This window comes from Brassica oleracea, chromosome C1 (assembly GCF_000695525.1).
Source record: "Brassica oleracea var. oleracea cultivar TO1000 chromosome C1, BOL, whole genome shotgun sequence".
NCBI classification, from domain to species: Eukaryota; Viridiplantae; Streptophyta; class Magnoliopsida; order Brassicales; family Brassicaceae; genus Brassica; species Brassica oleracea.
In genome coordinates, this window is record NC_027748.1 from 18306934 (window position 1) to 18327005 (window position 20072).

Sequence of the window (20072 nt, forward strand, 5' to 3'; positions counted from 1 at the left end):
CGTCAGAATGTCCGTCAGAATACCGCTGTTTTCTTGTAGTGATTATCTGCCATCTCTGCAGTGCCGTGCCAACCCTCTCAGGGGCCCGAGGCAAATACGATGACTTAGCATTAGATTTTCACTATAAAAATTATTTATAAGCAAAATATTAATTATATTGTAATATAATATAAAACACTAAAGAAAAATAAAATAAAATAACATTAAAATGATTATAGTATTTAAGTGATTTTTTATAAAGCATTTTCTTTTTTAAGATATGTTCAATATCTTAAAATTATAAGGAAAAAAAAAACAAAGGGCATTCTAATTTATATATGTTAAAATAGGATAAAGTATGCTAACCATCAACATTCACACAACTAAATTTAACAAATAACTTATTTTAAATAGAAATACAATTTTTTGGTAGAAACAAATTTGAGAAAACAAAATTAACTAAAAAACTTGAACTTGAACAACTAAAAGGTTATTTTCTTTTATATAATTTTTTTTAAAAAAAACTATTTTTTTGTAATTTTTTGGTTTTGAGTTCAAGTAGGAAACATAAGTTTAAAAAAATTCAAGGATTTTCTTAGAGATTTGAGACCCTAATTTTTGTAAATTATGTGGAGAGCTTAAGGTTAATGCCTTTTTGTTACCAGTATAGGCACACCTCTGCATCTCTGCAAGACTATCCTCCACAAACTGTGTAAGTTTAATACATTCATTACTCAACATTTAGAAAAGCTAATACATTTACCAAAATGATAGTAGATTGTTTGCAAGGATCAGCGTATCACCGGAATGGATCCCCCGCCCTCTGACCAACCCATAGAACCCGCAGGTAAATCTCCTGCATCTTTCTCTACAAAAAAAAAAAAGAATATATTTTATGCGTCCAAATTTTTTTATATTTTTTTCATGGGTTTCCGATTCTTTTTGATTAAGGTATTGGAATATACAATCAAAAATATATCATAAATTAGTTTTGTTTAGTGATTCGATTCATGCCTATCCCTAGACACTTTTATTAAACAATAATTTAATTTGGTTTAGATAAACTACTAAACAAACATCTGTTGCACTTAGTCTTTTCCGTCACAACGTCAACTTTAATGAAAGAGAACCAACCGAATGGATCAAAATAAACTCATTAGCTATTGTGTATAAGCCTACATATCGTATTGTCTTTGTGTCGGTTGATGTAATCTATATTCAGTAAAGATCAAAACAAATGTGATTGCTCTGTTCCATATGAATTACATGGACATAAGCAAATGTGATTGGTCAGATACAAATTCTTAGTCAGCACCCGTCGCTGAGCCACATAGAGTAAGGTGGAGGCTATTGAACCCAACAAAATTAGAAAATTTAGTGTAAATTATTAGAACTACTCTATATGTCCCCATTCTAAATATTTTAGTTTGATGTCTTTGCCCCCATCAAAAATAATTTATGACTCCGCCACTGGTCAGCACTCACCAAGAATCCGTATTTTTAGATATTAGTAATCCATAATACTATTAAACAAAAAAATAAAAATTATGTTTTTTTATTTGATTAAAAAAAAATTGAACTTAAAATAAAATATTAAATTACTAAAACAAACATTTAAATATGAGGATCATATCAAAAAAATAAATCAGGTATATATTTTTAATTATATTATATAATTTACATATAACTATAATATTATATTTTAATTGATCGGTTATTAGTAATAGTCTTAAGGAATAAAAATAAGAAATATTAGTAATCCATAATACTGTTAAACAAAAAGATAAAAAAAATTAGATTTGATAAAAAAAATTGAACTTAAAATAAAATATTAAATTACTAAGATAAACATTTAAATATGAGGATCATATCAAAAAAATAAATCTGGTATATATTATTAATTATATTACATAATTTACATATACTTATACTAATAAATTTTAATTGATCGGTTTATTCCGTTTGAACGGTTTATATACCAAACCATATCTATATATCGCGGCTTTTTAAAAATGACATCTATTCGGTATATTCGGTATTACCAGATTCAAACCACTTTCTCTATCTCGATTCGGTTCGGTTTTAGTTGATTCGTTTTTACCAGATTGAACACCCCTAAATAATTCCAATAGCACTAACAAATTTTCAAGGAAATTATATATTTCACATCACTAAGCCATATAGGTGACAACACATCCACCTAATCTCAATTTTTTCAAACAAGTCACCTATATATATATATATATATATTAGGTTTAAGTAGTATGCACATTTCTTTATAGATTAATTATTAGTAAGAACTATTACAATTTTCCAAAAAAAATAATAATAGTACTCAATCAATTCGTACTGAAAAAAACATGTATCTTATTACAATCTATAGGTTGTTCTCAACTATTTAAACATATATAACATGGTTGAAACCTGATCAAATTATGATATTTATTTCAAACATATTTTAGTTAGAACATGAATAATTATAATCCAATTTCAAATAATTGTTACTATATTTAAAATCCCATGTTTCATTAGCATTTATATAGATCTATTTAGAAATACATATATTTAGATTGTATATATAAATACATGTATCACATGACCATAAAAAATATCAAATTAAATTAATACTATACATCAAATCACAAACTACATTAAGACAACAATGTACAGTTAGCTATTAATTTTTTTTGCTAATTTAAAATAAACAGTTAATTGATTTTCACCATACAAATATTTCAGGCGGACACACATAAAAAAGGAAACGAGGCTGTCCATGTGGATCACGTACGAAATCGAAAGGTGTGTCCTTACTCTCAAAAAAAAAATTATTAAGATTAAACTTTTCTCATCATAGTACTTAAATAATGTATATTTCCAGTTTATCTGATTAACAATATGACCAACATTCAAACTAAAATATTATGACTGTAAGTTTATATGGATTATAATATTATACTTTAATCAATACTTATTCATCAAACAAACTGAGTTTTCAAAATTAATCAAACAGATGGCTGCGATAACTGCGACTCTTACAGTAAGAAACAATATTGTAATGTGTATATCTTACGTTATATCTTCTTAAACTAATAACTTTTAGCTCAATAGTCAAGCAAAAAAATGCACGTAATATGAGAAAGGTCATCCTGCTATCTAAACGAACTTCAGCACGGTCACAAGGTAAGCAACATAGCTAACAAAATCCACTTAGATTTAATATATTTTTAATTGTAATATACATTGTTTATTCATAGATTCAGATGCTCCACCACGAACAAATGTAGTGCGTCACACTCAAGCAAAGAAGAAAGATGCATACTACTTAAACCCTATAATTTCTGTAGAATATATACATTTGCAAATAACAATAGCAGTTATCAAATTTAAAACACTGGCAAATTTCTAAAATATTAAATAAATTAGGATTTAACAATTCTTAACAAATATCTATTCAGATAAAGGTTCGACATCACAAACCGAAGAAACCCCAATCATAGCATGCTCAAAATGTGATGCGTTAATGTCGACTTCAGAAAGCACCGGTACGGACCGCAAAACAGGTGAACCAACGTTCACAATTTGCTGTAACCATGGCCAAATCAGGCTTCCACCGATCAATCAACCCCCAGCCCTGTTATAATAACTTCTTCAATCTAGGTGGTTTCGAGATACTATCAGAGTCTATAATTCTGTACTGGCTTTTACATCCGTTGGAATAAAAATTGATTATAGTGTGGTGTATGCGCCTGGTCCTTACACTATACAGATCAAAGGCCAAACCCACCATAGAATTGGCTCGGTTATACCGCAACAAGGTCGTCTCCCAGAATATCTCCAGCTTTATATATTTGATACAGGCAACGAAGTTAGAAACCACTTAAATGCAATGGGGCAAACCTCAACAGAAGGCAATCTCGATGAGACAACCTTAAAGCGCCGCATCGAGATGATTGACGAGAATAATTTTTTAGCTAAGATTTTTCGATGGGCACGTGACCACTACGAAAGCGTCAGGACAGAGTTTGCTATTAGGTTGCTCCCAGATAAAGGGAAGGGGAAAGAATATGATCTTCCGAGTACGAGTGAGGTGGCAGGCCTTATCGTAGGGGATATAGTGGTCCAATTTCAATCTGACACTTTGCAGCAGATACGTGATGACCACCCTCTATACATGAGCTTACAATATCCTCTTTTGTTTCCATATGGTGAGTATGGCTTTCACCCAGAGATCCCACTACATCTTGAGACATGCACTTCAAGAACAAGACAACTCCTAACCATACGCCAATACTACGCTTCTCAAATCCAGACACGTCTTAATCAAGGGATGACATTGATTAAAGGAGGTCGTCTCCTCCATCAATTTGCTGGGGACGCTTATACGGCAATTGAAGAAGATCGACTAAGGTGGGCGAGGAATAATCAAGATGTCCTGAGAGTCGAGCTCTATAGTAATGTCCTTGATGCTGTAAGCAAAGGTGACACTGATGCTAAAATTATTGGTCAGAAGTTTATATTGCCGCCAAGTTTCACCGGTGGACTCCGGTACGTAGTTGAGAAATACCATGATGCGATGGCTATTTGCAGAGAATTTGGCAATCCAGATTTGTTTATCACAATGACTGCCAATACTAACTGGAGAGAGATTAAAGAGCATCTTGGAAAATATGGTGGAGATTCTCCCAATGATAGACTAGACATTGAATGTCGGGTCTTTAAAATGAAGTTAGAGCAGCTACTCAAGGATTTCAAAAAAGGAACTTTCTTCAAGCCATATACAGCAGCTCTCCACAGAATAGAGGTTCAAAAAATAGGTCTCCCTCATGCACATATATTATTGTGGTTGGGAAACTCATCCAGAACACCAAGTGCACAAGAAGTAGATGAGATAATTTCAGCCGAGCTCCTAAACAAAGAAGAAGACCCATATGCTTACAATTTAGTCACAAAACACATGATCCATGGTCCATGTGGTCTCATTAATCCGAAGTCACCATGTATGGAAAATAATGTGTGCACGAAAAAGTATCATCGGCCGTATAATGACAACACTTCGATTGACAATTCAGGATATGTATTATATAATCAGCGCCGAAACGACAATGCATATGCGGTAAAGGATGGGGCAATCCTAGACAACACATTTGTTGTACCTCATAACATTAAGCTTCTGAAGAAGTACGAAGCTCATATTAATGTTGAATGGTGTAATCGTACAAGCGCAGTAAAGTACTTATTCAAGTACATAACCAAGGGTGTTAACAGAGCAACATCTGTTATTGAGAAAGGAAATACGGCAACTACATCTGACCCAATGGCCTCTGGCAAATCAAAGGAGATAGTCATTAGACAACGCAATGAGATCCAAGACTACATCGATGCTCGCTATTTATCAGCTTGTGAGTCTATGTGGTGGACGTTCGTATTCCACATACATAAAAGAAAGCCATCAATTGAGAAGCTTATCATTCACTTAGAAGGCAAACAGAATATCACGGTTAAAGAAACTTATAACCTTGGCTGAGTAATCCGCAAGCCAAGTATCGAGAAGACAATGTTCACTGAATGGATGGTTTTATGCAGAAGGTCAGAGTTTGCACGAACATTAACGTATGTGCAAATACCAGAATATTTCGTATGGAACAACAATACTAAAGTGTGGACTGAACGTAAGAAAGGCAAAACCATTGGGAGAATCGTAGCTGTTCATCCATTAGCAGGTGATCGTTACTATCTAAGGATCCTCATAAATAAGATCAAGGGTCCTAGAAGTTATGACGAGCTCAAAACATACAATGAGGTGAAATATCCTGACTTCAAATCAGTTTGCTACGCACACGGCTATTTGGACAATGATGTTGAATGGCACGAGAATATGCCAGTGGGTGCTAGATGGGCTACCCCATACCAACTCCGCGATATGTTTGTCACGTTCCTAAACAACTGCTTTGTTACGAGTCCTAAGAACCTATGGGAAAACTCATGGAGATCAATGAGCGAGGACATACTTCACAAGAGGCGGAGAATCTTAGGTCATACAAATCTGGAGTTGGATGGTGAGAACCTTTAGCAATACACGTTAATTGAAGTGGAAAAGTTGATGTGCATGCATGACCGCTCATTGAGTGATATTAAAGAGATGCCAAAAATCAAACATGTTTTGCTAAAAGAACTGGGAAACAATTTGTTGAACCAAGAACTGGATTACGATGTTGCCGAGGAAACACTAAGACATGACATGCAATTCAACAAACTTAATGCTAATCAACGGGCGATTTACGAATCAGTCTTAGACTATGTTGATAAAATGGATGGGAAGCTATTCTTTGTATATGGCGCATGTGGCACATGGAAAACATTCTTATACAAAACCATTATATTCAGGATTCGATCAAGAAAACAAATAGTTCTGTCGGTTGCCTCTTCACGAATAGCCGCATTGTTGCTACCAAAGATAAGCTTTGCAACATCAAACCAGGAACAATGCTGGCTGAGCTAATCAAGAAAACAGATCTTATAATTTGGGACGAAACACCTATGACACATAAGCATGCTTTTGAGGCACTTGACAAAACGTTGAAAGACATAATGTCTAGGAAAAATCCTTCCGCAAAGTATCATACTTTTGGCGGCAAGACAGTTCTATTAGGAGATGATTTTAGACAAATACTACCTGTGATTCCACAAGATAACAGACCTGATACTGTCTTAGCTTCAATAAGTCACTCATACCTATGGGATAGCTGCCACAAGTTCACTTTAAAAACAAATATGAGAGTCAATCAGGAAGAAAAAGAGTTCTCTGATTGGCTCCTTCAGGTCGGAGAAGGTCATCAACAACTAGAATCGGGATATGAGTGTGAAGACTACCATGAACAAATGATAAATGTCGATAGATCATTGATTCGCCAGAGTCATGTTGACCCATTAAAAGAAGTTGTTGATGCCACATATGGAAAAGTCAACAAAATGACAACTTCCGAGACCTCCTACACTGATAAAAAAATGAAACCGTCGATGAAATAAATGCTTATACCATCTCGCATACCGACGGGGTGTCAAGAGGTTACTTCAGCTCTGACAGCTTTGAGATATCGGACACTCAATCAGATCAAAATGATACATTATACGCTGTTGAGTATCTTAATTCCTTGGAATTCTCAGGGTTGCCTTCGCACAAATTCACTCTGAAAGTTGGTGCCCCAGTTATGCTTCTGCGAAACATAAATAAAAAAAAGGATTATACAATGGTATCCATATGATCCTAACCCACATAGGCGACCGCGTGCTCAAGGCAGAAATTATCACTTGTTCATGCTTATAATTCTCTGCAAAACACCAATCCTGAGTCATGGTCTATAGCGTTTTTTAGGATTGGGACATACTGCAATGACAATCTCAATAATCTCAGTGAGTCTTTTAATCGAACTATTAGGGAAGCAAGGAGAAAACCTTTACTAGATTTGCTAGAAGATATTAGGAGATAGTGTATGGTACGTAACGCGAAGAGATCCATTATTGCTGGAAGGTTTAAGACAAGGTTCACAAAAAGAGCACATTGTGAGATAGAAAAGGCAATAAATGGGTCACAGCATTGCATCTGATACATGGCCAGAAATAATTTGTATGAGGTAGAGCACAATAGTGTTAACTATGTGGTTGATATGAATGAGAACACTTGTAGTTGCAGAAAGTGGCAGATGGTTGGAATCCCTTGTGCTCATGCCGCAAGTGTTATAATAGGTAAAAAAGAAAAGGTTGAAGCTTATGTGAATGAGTATTACACAACACGGAAGTGGCGAGAAACATATAAAGATGGTATAAAACCTGTACAAGGGATGATGTTATGGCCTTGATTGAATAGGCTAGCTGTCTTGCCACCACCATGGAGAAGAGGCAATCCGGGAAGGCCAAGTAATTATGCTAGAAGGAAAGGAAGGAATGAATCTGGATCAAGTAAAACCATGTTGACACGCCGGAAGAGAGTGATGACATATTCAAACTACAAGGAAGATGGACACAATAAGCAAGGTTGTAAAAATCCAAGTGTTGAGAGTCAACCAAAGAGGCCAAGAGGACGACCAAAGAACCAGGTTTGTATGTAGTTGAAATTTTTCAGTTTATTTGATACATTTCAGTTTTGTTAGTGTCATACATTTTCTTTTACTTTTGAGTTAGGGAGAACTTTTACAATCACATGCACAAGGATCACAAGCACAAGGACAAAGTGTTTCAGTAGGACTTGGATCACAAGGTTGAAGATCATGGATTGAATCATAAAATTGAGATGTGTTCTAGTATGTAGTGACTGTGTTTTGACTCTTGGTTTATTACTTTTTGTTGAACTCATTCTCAGATCATGTAATGACTAGTTTTATATGCATTTTGACATGGTTTAGTTTATGGTATTTTATTCATTTTGTTTCGGCATGTCAATGTTCATTATCAATCAAATTGTTGCCAAAAATTCATTGCTTAAGACGTAGGCTATTTTTTTCATCAGACAAACTAAATAAATAGAATAAAACTAAACTACGTAGTTTAACTTGACATTAGCTAACACGGTTTAATTAACAGCGTTTATGTTTCTGTTAACTCACTTAAGGACATGCTTAATATGGCTTAGTCAATGAAAGTTTGTGATTTAAAGTCAAAGTCAACGAAAACTTAGTATTTTAAACTGTCCCGTAAAAAGTTTGTGCTTTAAACGGCCAAAATTTGAAAGTTCAAGATTTTTATGACCATTTTCCCAATCTTTATATAGGTGCAACTTGTTTGACAAGTATCTAATTCTAAAGGCAAGACGAGTTAATTGGTAGAAGCATATTCATTCCCGAGCGTTTCCCATTCAATCCCTTATTTGGCGACAAACGTAATTTTTGTTAATGTAAATTTTGTTATTTATTTAGACATTATTTAGATTTAAATTTTATAGGTTGGTTTGTTCACCTGAGTTAAGAGGTTGGAAAGAAAAAGTGTTTGAATAAGCAAAAATGTGCTAGTAGTGGAAACTGTTATATGTGTAATTACTAATTAGTAAGTGTAAAAGTGACCTAATATCTTTGATTTTTTTTCTTATTTTTAATTAAATCATATAGATGAATTCTATCTAAACTGGGGCATCGGAAAAGCACAAACTCCGACCATTGGAGAGACGGTGAACCTAGGTTGCAGGTGATAAAATTAAGTACAACCAAGCATAAACAATGCAAGAAAAGAGTAATGGCTGTGGGAAAGAAGCACGAGCAGCATAACCGCCTACCTCTGCTGACCACTCAGGTTCCCGGAAGCTTCACGTGCCTAGGGTGTCAAAGCCCAGACCTTTATCTGCCTCCAGTCACCAACGAAAAAGAAGTCACCCACGTAGAGGATTCCACGGCCACAAACGCCGGATCTAAAGATCCGACTCAAAGACCCTAATGTTGATATATGATGGAGATTCCGCCGTAGAAAAGGTCCAAGGTAACATGTTTATCTCCTCCAAACGCTGTCATTTTATCTATTGGGGTCAGTCTGTTATATAATTAAAATGTTGTGTTAATAAACGTGGAAGAATTTAGTAGAAATTGATAATTCAAAATGGTAACATTATGGTATTTTTTGAATAAGATAACGTTAAGAGGATCCATACGCAAACTGCAACTAGCAGGCCTGTGCACTAGATGTAAGAGTTAAAGAGTGTGATTGGAAGAGGCTGTGGAATCTGTGGACATCCATTTCTATTTATACATTTTTTTTTGAAACAATCATGATTTAGTTTTTCAAAATTGAATCTATAGTCAAAACATTATAAAAAGAAATAAATATATTAGCTCTAGAAAACAATATCTCTAGAATTTTTTTTTTCAGTTATTTCGAAAAATCTACAACAAAAAAATTTGAAATTCACAGCTAAAAAACTAAATCATAAATCTTATAGAAAAAAATATAAAACCATAGCTTCGACCAATCAAACCCCAAGAAACTCAAATTAAGAAAACATGTTCTTGGTCATGATACTCTTAATTTACACTATCTTGATTCATTTTCTATTTAAACGATATTTTTATTACCATATAATTAATACCAATATATCGAAAATCTACTGCCATACCAAACATATTGAAAAAAGTTTATAATCGATTTTCGCTAATCAAAAAAGAACAATATATATAAACGAAAATCGATTATATATATATATATATATATGCGCAAAAAAAACTTTATGATATATATAAAGAATAAATCATTAATGATACTAAAGAAACGATACGGTCTTTTACGGTTCTGAGTGAGTGACGCAACCAGACACAAAACTCATTTACTGACCAAAAGGATTCTTTTATTGGAGACTAGTGGTGTTCTGGCGCTGCGCGCCGAGTTCATATATTTTATTTTCTGATGAATTCAAAATTTATTTTTGATCCATTTGATAGGGTTAGTAACAATAAATGGAGTAAATTTTTATTTTTTGTACATATTTCATTTCCTACTCTATTTTTGGAGTAAGTAATGGAATGAGGATGGAGATGTTCCATTTACGTGTTCATATTTTAGGATATTGTATATTTATTAATTTGGCATTTACCTTTATGTTTGTTTAAAATGTAGATTTTATTATTATATATTTCAATTTTATATTTGGAGTAGATTTTATTATTATATTTCAATTTTTATTAATTCTATACCAGAAAGTTTGATCTATTTATTATTTCACAGTTTTTATTCAAAAATTTGATAAGAGCAAAGTGTACGATATTTCAAAGTCTAGCGAGTTATTGGAAAAGTAAATAACAAAGGGTACACAAGAAGTAATCTTTTATACATTCATGTTTGATAAATTATTTTATGTATATCACAATAATTTCTATATCTTCGTGATTAGCCAGGATGGGTAATGACATCGCTTTGGAAATTTGACGAAGTTTTTCTATTATTAATAATGGATGATTTGAATTCATTTGTTGATGTTTTGTGATGGGTGAGGTATGGGAAACGTAGTGATATATAGTTGGTATTGTATGCACGTGATTACTTGATGCCAAAAGAATTTATAAATAAGATTTTGGATTCGTAAAACTTAGTTATTTGTTAAGGTGAACTCTGTAAGATATTTGTGCCGCTTGACCATACCGTACAGCCCCCACAACGGAGTAGCTCGTACGGTCTTCTTTTGAATGAAAAACCATGAGACCAAAAGCTTCATAATTTCCTAGTACAACATCTTTGTCCAAACGATTCGAAAGTAACAATATTTAGTCACAACTCACAAGCCAGAATGATGCAAGATACTAATATGTTACCGGACCAGCGAGTTAAATTAAAAGCTTTTTCTCAAAAACTAAGTACACCATAAAAGCTTAGCAAGAAAAAAGTTGAAAACGTTAGGCTTTTATAAAAGATTACAAATAACTCTTAATTGATATACAAACCTATAGAAAAGAACCAGTAATATTCAAACCTATAGAAAAGAACCAGTATTTGATGCAAAAGACAATTTTAACTATCCAAAACCATTGAATTAGCTTTTCAAAACTAGAAAAAACAAACACAGACGATGGTTGTGGGATCTTTTTCTTTCTTCGGCGTCTGTAATCAGCTAGAGAAACCATTATTAGATCATCATCATACTGAAGACAAATACTTAGAGATAGAGATGGAACATCCACACAAAACTGATCAGAGTAGAAGCGGTACAATGGAAGTAGCAGGACAAAAAAAAACCCAAAGAGAAAGTTTTGTAAATAGTAACAAAAAAAATAATGAAACTGTGGCGTTAAAGAATGACAATGAATCGATTCGTTGATTTAGAGAAGATGTCTTGTTTTTGTAACAGAACGTTTTCTCCGAAAGGAAAGAGACTGATTTTTTTTTTTTGTCGAAGTTTAATATAAAGGCCCATGTTCGTCAAGGAGATAATACCTGATGTGAGTTGGCCATGAAGTTTGGCTTCAGAGAGAATGTGTCTGATGAGGAAGATGACGTACAAGACGTTAGAGTTGGCGGGAGAAAGTCAAGTAGAGAAAGGAGACCAAATCCACGTTACCACGATTGAGTCTCTGTTTCTAATTTCCATTTGTTTTTGTTTCAGCAAATAATACTTAGTCCATTCTGTTCCTAACATATAGGACCAGAGTAAGACACGTGCACTTTTCCATTTCCCATTTCCTTCCTGTTTTGTTGGAATGTGTAGTTCCTTTGTTTCTATATAAGAAAAGCCAAAAAGAAATAAAAGGCAGATTGCATTTGCCTAAAGGAAACTCTTATTGTGTTCTTGTTTACACAATCTCTTAGTTCTGAAGAGGGACCGCATCAACGTGGTATCAGAGCACTTTGTTCTAAATTTTTTTTTTTTTTCTTTTTCTTTCACAAACACATCACCATTACTCTACGACGATCTAAACGAAAAGGGAAGCAAGTTGCGGCTACAGACGTAACTGTCGGGCCCATGGCGACCACTAAAGATCGGCTTGAGGGATTGGAGACAAGCTGCGGAATGATGCAAGACGAAATGCAGAAGCTAACGATGGCTATGATGGACATGAAGGGAGATGTCGATGAGAAGTTCAATCGCTTGATGGACATAATGGCTGGTAACCGTGATCAGGGTGACTCCAACGTCTTGCGTAATAGTCCACGACCTGAAAGACACCATCAGCAGAATCCGATACATCAGCGAGAAGAACAGGTCAACCCCTTCGCAACGGCACCTCTCGCTCCAAACCACCGTCATGTGAAACTGAAATTTCCGAGATTTGGAGGAGGAGACCCAACTGAGTGGGTGAGCAAGGTTAAGCAGTACTTCGACTACCAAGGGATGCCACTGGAACAACAAGTCAGTTTCAGTTCTTACCATCTCGATGGGGTTGCCAACGAATGGTGGCAGGCAATCTCCAAAGCTCTCCGTGAAGATCAAATACCAATCACATGGATGGTATTCGAAGAGGAGTTGTGGGCCAGATTTGGACCTACTGACGGGGAAGACTTCCACGAGGCCTTATCAAGAGTTTGCCAAACCGGCACCTTAAGCGACTACCAACAGGAATTTGAACGTCTGCAGAACAAGGTCAGAGGCTGGTCGCAACAAGCCTTAGTCGGGACATTCATGGGTGGCCTTAACACATCAATTGCGGATGGGATCCGTATGTTTCGACCAAAAACACTTAAGGAGGTGATCAATTACGCACGTCTGATGGACGGCCAGCTCCAGCGACAAAGGAGAGGAGCGGCACAAACCAAACCACAGACACGTAATTTTCCTCCTCGGAATTTTCCACCACGCGACACATCAGATCAGACACCAAAGAAACTAAGTTGGGAGGAGCTTAAGCGGAAGAGAAGTCTTGGTCTTTGCTTCAGCTGTGATGAACGGTACACACCTGGCCACCGATGCAAGCAACCTCAACTATTCTTAATGGAAGGAGAACGTGAATCAGATGATGAATCTGGAGACGAGGAGACAGTAGAAGAACAGAAACCTGAAATTACGATGTACGCTCTTGCCGGTTGGGATTCGACCCGTACTCTGCGAATCCACGCTTCGATTCAGAAGCATAAACTGGTGGCTTTGATCGATAGTGGTTCTACCCACAATTTCATCAGCGACAAAGTTGCTCGGGAATTGAAGCTACTGCCTACAGCAACATCTCCTTTCACTGTTCGCGTGGCCAATGGATCTCCATTGATTTGTTCTCGCAAGTTCGACGGCGTCTGTATCACCATGGGTGGCGAGACTTTCACTATACGCACTAACCTTGGTGGGCTTGGATTTAGTAATGGGTATGCAATGGCTGGAGAGTCTAGGCCCAACTCTTTGTGATTGGAAAGCACAAACTATGGAATTTTCATGGGCCGACAAAGTGGTCACTCTCCATGGGCTGCAATCAACAAAGTTGCTGGCTACTCCACATGAAACGGTCACAAGAGAGACCCGTCGTGGACAGGTTATTTTTGCCATTACTGTAGCTCAGTCCAATGAGCATGACCCACCTATTTCCGACGAGATCCAGCATCTTGTCTCGGAGTTCGACGATCTATTCCAGCCACCGACTCAACTGCCACCAAAACGTCGTATAGAACATCGAATCACGCTGAAGGAAGGTACAGATCCAATCAATGTTCGGCCTTACCGGTTCGCATACTACCAGAAGGTTGAAATCGAGCGTCAGGTCCAAGAGATGCTATCATCGGGTATCATCAGACCGAGCGCAAGCCCCTTTTCTTCACCAGTTTTATTAGTCAAGAAAAAAGACGGATCTTGGCGGTTCTGCACTGACTATCGCGCACTGAATTCTGCAACAATCAAAGACAGATTTCCAATTCCAACTGTTGAAGATATGCTCGATGAGCTACATGGAGCGACGATCTTCACAAAGCTGGACCTGACCGCGGGTTATCACCAAGTTCGAATGCACCCATCAGATATCCACAAGACTGCGTTTCGTACGCATAACGGGCATTACGAGTACTTGGTTATGCCCTTCGGGCTCTGTAATGCGCCTTCCACCTTCCAAGCTCTTATGAACGAAGTCTTCCGGCCACTGCTACGAAAGTCGGTACTCGTTTTTTTTGATGATATACTAATATACAGCAGCTCATGGCAGGAACACTTGCAACATGTCCGACACGTTTTTCACATCTTGCGTCAACACAAACTGGCGGTGAAATACAAAAAGTGTGCCTTCGGTCAAAGGGAGTTGGAGTATCTTGGCCATATCATCTCAGATGAAGGAGTGAAAGTGGATAGGCAGAAAATCTCGGCGATGCTTGACTGGCCCACGCCAACTACGATCACGGAACTGCGAGGCTTCCTTGGTCTTACCGGTTACTATAGGAAATTCGTCCGCAACTACGGTTTGATCGCTCGTCCACTGACAAACCTGTTGCTCAAAGGTCAATTCGCGTGGACAGAAGAAGCAACCAAATCATTCACAGAACTGAAACAAGCGCTTACCTCTACCCCAACCTTGGCGCTTCCAAATTTCTCATTGCCTTTTGTGATCCAAACTGATGCATCAGGAGAAGGAATTGGAGCTGTTCTATCACAGAATGATCAACCAATCGCATTCATGAGCAGAACTTTGGGTGTCTCGAAGCAGTCCTGGTAGACGTATGCAAGGGAAATGCTGGCAATTGTCATTGCGATCAGAACATGGCGTCCTTACCTCATTGGACGTCGCTTTGTCATCCAAACTGACCAACGGAGCTTGCGCTATTTGCTGGAGCAGCATATACTCACACCAGAGCAACAAAAATGGATGGGAAAGCTCGTCGGGTATGATTACGAGATCACTTATAAACCAGGACGCTCCAACTGTGCAGCAGACGCACTTTCTCGAGTTCAAGGGAGCCCCACCCTTAACGCCATCTTTGTTCCGCACTCCTCCTTATGGGATGAGATAAGATCCTTACTTGAGACTGATCCATATCTGCAACGGATTGGCAAACTCGCTACATCAAATCCAGGAAGCCCATACGCATGGAAGGATGGTCTGATTTGCTATCACAACCGGGTAGTTGTGCCACCATCATCTCCTCTCGTTAAACAACTCCTCAGGGAACATCATGACACGCCAATGGGAGGCCATTCAGGGGTACTTCGTACATACCATCGACTTTCGCACCAATACTATTGGCCTGCGATGCATCGCACCGTTCGTGAGTACGTAGCCGCGTGTGAAGTTTGCCAGAAGGCAAAGTATTCTTCTCTTTCACCACCAGGACTCTTGCAGCCTTTACCGGTTCCATCACAAGTTTGGGAGGATGTCTCCATGGACTTCATCGACGGATTGCCAAGATCAGAAGGACACACGTCACTGATGGTGGTAGTTGATCGTTTGACAAAGTCGGCTCATTTGATTCCGCTTTCACACCCATATACTGCGAGAACAGTGGCTGCCAAGTTTGTGAACAATGTCATGAAGCACCATGGTGTTCCACGATCAATCGTAAGTGATCGTGATCCCATTTTCATAAGTTCGTTTTGGAAAGAATTCTGGAAACTCTCGGGAACACAGCTGTGTATGTCTACGGCATACCATCCCCAATCTGACGGACAGACCGAGGTCGTAAATCGATGTATCGAACAGTTTCTCAGGTGTTTTGTGCACCACCACCCGAAGAAATGGAGCTCCTTCATTCCCTGGGCGGAGTTCTGGTACAACACAACATTCCACTCATCCACAGGTATGACTCCTTTCCACGCTTTATATGGACGTCAACCACCACCAATGCCAGCCTATGAGGTTGGCTCCGCTTTGATTGGAGAGTTAAATGAGCAATTGGCCTCTCGTGATGAGCTTCTAGTGGAGCTTAAACACCATCTGGCTACAGCAAACAATAGGATGAAGCAGCTGGCCGATTCCAAGAGACGTGACGTTCAGTTCGAAGTGGGAGATTGGGTTCTGCTAAGGATTCAGCCGTACAGACAGAAGACATTATTTCGACGCAGTTCACAGAAACTCTCACATCGTTTCTATGGTCCTTTTCAAATTGAATCACGTATCGGCGCTGTGGCTTACCGTTTAACACTTCCTGAAGGTACAAAAATTCACCCAGTCTTTCATGTTTCCTTACTCAAACCATGGAAAGGAAGCGACAGCCCAGTCATAGGCGAGCTACCACCCATGCGTGACAACGTCGTCCTGAAGTTACACCCCGAAGCAGTCTTGCAAGAACGTGTGAACATACGAGACAACACGAAGGAAATTCTTGTTCGATGGAGTGGCTTACACGCAGATGAGGCAACTTGGGAATCTTCTGAGCAGATAAAAGCAAGCTTTCCAGAATTTGTGCAGAAGCTTGAGGACAAGCTTCAACTTCAGCAAGGGAGTATTGATGAGGAAGATGACGTACAAGACGTTAGAGTTGGCGGGAGAAAGTCAAGTAGAGAAAGGAGACCAAATCCACGTTACCACGATTGAGTCTCTGTTTCTAATTTCCATTTGTTTTTGTTTCAGCAAATAATACTTAGTCCATTCTGTTCCTAACATATAGGACCAGAGTAAGACACGTGCACTTTTCCATTTCCCATTTCCTTCCTGTTTTGTTGGAACGTGTAGTTCCTTTGTTTCTATATAAGAAAAGCCAAAAAGAAATAAAAGGCAGATTGCATTTGCCTAAAGGAAACTCTTATTGTGTTCTTGTTTACACAATCTCTTAGTTCTGAAGAGGGACCGCATCAGTGTCCCTCATGTTTGCTCAGTGAAACTAATAGCAACAGGAGCATCACAAAACCTGTAGTTCAGAGCAGGAAGTGCAAATGCCGTTTCTTTGGCTAACTCTGATGAATTTCTTTTCATGATCTCTGTAAAATTCACGAACTTTGCAGAGATCAGATCAAGATCGAAGAAAAAGTATACAAATGGAGCTAAAACTGGAAATGAGATGATACCTGAAAGTTACTGAAATCAGGCTTTGGGATCATATCATTGAACTTCCTTACGTCTGCCAATGGCCTATCTACAACACTGACTAAAACAATCGACAAAGCATAAGAGCTGCAACGTGACAGGAATTCCGGAGAATTAGCTTGTAGAAAAACATAGTTGTTGAATGAAGAAGAAACTATTGCACGTTCTTTTACCTCTGGTTAACAATGGCGTCTATAGTTGCTTTATCTTCTTGACTGAATTCTCTCTTTGTCATAGCGAAACCTCTTATCACCTTCACATTCAGATGTGACTTTTTTATTAAGCATTCATGATCTGTTTTTTTTTTCTTTTAAAAAGCTTTAAACTTTACATGTCACTGTGGAAACTGAAGACTTCTTCGTCATGGCCACTGAAACGATGTCAAAACATGGTGAGGTGGTTGGCTCTGATGGTTCCTTGATAAGCGTAGACTGTTTGACAAGAATAAACAATTAATTCACACAATTGGGCTGTGGAATACGTACGTAGCAGTCATAAGTAACTGATTAGGTCGTCGGTGTTACCTTCTCACCAAGAAGGAGCATGTCCACACTCTCCACCTTTCTTGACATTCTCCCAAAACCTCAGCAAACGGACATCCTCCGTGTTAGAGCAACCAACTTTCAGATCTGAAAGAAGGATGAAGGAATTCACCATAGGAGTTTGTAAGTAGCAGAGAATATTCTTCTTGATTTGGGAGAAGTTGTGTTGTTCATCGTTGGGAGTTCGGAGATTTATAGCTGGAGTCTCCGTCTGTTACTGTGGGATGCGAAGGGTTGATTGAATGTTTTTTATTGGGAGGAGTGGGCTAATAGTGTTTTGCTCCCTCCTGCTTCCGCCACGTAGGATGCCAGCTAGATAAGTCGAAGATTTCTTTGCTGACACGTGTCTTTTAAATGAAGCGCTGCACATTAACAGAAGCAACATGGAAGTGGGCCGTGTTATGTGTGTGGGCTTTGTGTTCTTTCATATAACCAAGCCCAAGAGTTACTGACCTACGCCTCGGGTTCATCGTGTTCTTTCTACTCTTCCGAAAGCTTGAGATGTTGTAGTCGGCGTGACGATTTCCTTTGTACGGTTTCGATTGCGTCCTTTGAACTCCTTCTCCATCAACTGAAATTAAATCACTTACATATTCATCGCACTAAACATCTTCTTAACTCCTTTAGCCACGATCTATGCTTTAATGTGAAGTTATCATCTGCGAGGCGGTGATCCATAGGTATAAAAAGGCTAGCTTTCTTCCTCTCAAAACCATCTTCTCGATCTGTTGAACCAACAAAGTAAACTTATTTTCTGAGAAATAGCTAACTCGAAAATTCATCTTTGTGATTTGAAGTTGGGTAGATATTCATCCACCGCTGAGGTTAGGTTACAGTTCCGGGAGAGGAATGTCAAGCAAAATCTGGAACCGAGAAGATGAAGAATTGAGACTTATAAGATCGTTCGTAAAACAAAATCGCAGTAAGCCTTCTTTTTAGATCTTGCATTTGTTCTTCATTGGTATATTTTCTCACAGTTGGTCAATTCTCTTTCGAGTTTCTAATATAAAACAAACGGCGGAGTACGTGAGTGGCATGTGACTAGAGAGAGAGATGGAAGGCGATGGAGCAAGCGGCGGAGAAAAACGCAGCACTCTCCGAAGAAAGCGGCGGAGAACAACGCAGCAAAGGTGCATAACAATGAACAAGCGGCGTTGAGATGGAGCAAGTGACGGAAAGAGTGAGATGGAAGCCATGGAACAAGTGACAGAGAGTGTGACGAGAGATAGATAAGGCAATTGCTGCAATTCAATCAGGCACGAGGGAGGTTGATAGGCTCTCGGACAGGGTAAATTAATTACTCTTTTAGGCAAACATTTTACAAAGGGACATGTCTAATTGTGCTTCTTTCTTTCAAAGTAGATACTCATGATAAGAAGATGACACCTATTGAAGATATCAAATCTCTAAACATGAAAACATAACCACGGGGATGATTGAAGGTGAAAACATAACCATGGGGGTGCTGAAAGAATAGCCTATTAGAGATAATTCTGAATCGGTTTGTTGATTAAGTTTATTTTTTTACATGTGCTTGATCATTCTTAGTTTAAATTTAAAGCCTTTGTGTAGACTCATGGTCTTCGGATTTTAGAATCAAATCATGCTTTAATTTTCTCAGAACTTTCAACTTTTTATATCCAAATTGTTATTTTCACTGTTCGGGAGATAATTTAATCTCAGGTATCTTAAAACTTTTCTATCCAGATCTTTATTCTAACTTCTGTAGGATATAATTTTCAGATCCGTTTGTTGATACTGAAAAGAGCTGCATACTGCATTGGAAGACGCTAGGAAAAGGCTTCGTGTAATAGAAGGCTGAAGCTTCTTTGTGGAAAGACACCGCTTTTATAGTCTCTGAACATGTTGTCTTCTCTGATAGAACTGTTAGTGTGAGACAAATTAAAAGGAGTGCCCTTATGAGCTGGACAGACGGCTACACAAGCTCACGGAGACAAGACATAAAAGAGCTGAAGACTGCATTGGAAGAAGCTAAGAAAAGGCTTCATGTGACAGGTTGAAGCTTCTTGGTGGAAAGACGCTAGCTGCATATATAGTCTCTGACCATATACAAGAACTGTTTAGAATCAACTCCAACTATCAGAATCGTCGTTACCCTCTCTTTAGGTAAGAAATTCAGTGTTTCAATTTTTATTAGAAA

At 37.8% G+C, this 20072-nt stretch overlaps 1 protein-coding gene across 1 annotated transcript; it reads left to right on the forward strand.

Annotated features, from left to right (window-relative positions):
- Positions 1 to 3865: 3865 nt before the first annotated feature.
- On the forward strand, positions 3866 to 5503 carry LOC106333920. Its single transcript, XM_013772306.1, has one exon. It carries the CDS (start codon positions 3866 to 3868, stop codon positions 5501 to 5503), a length of 1638 nt encoding a protein of 545 aa, XP_013627760.1.
- The last annotated feature ends 14569 nt before the right edge of the window (positions 5504 to 20072 follow it).

What these genes read in the sequence shown, in the direction of transcription:
- LOC106333920 (XM_013772306.1), top strand. Translation starts at nt 3,866, where the DNA reads ATGGGGCAAACCTCAACAGAAGGCAATCTCGATGAGACAACCTTAAAG.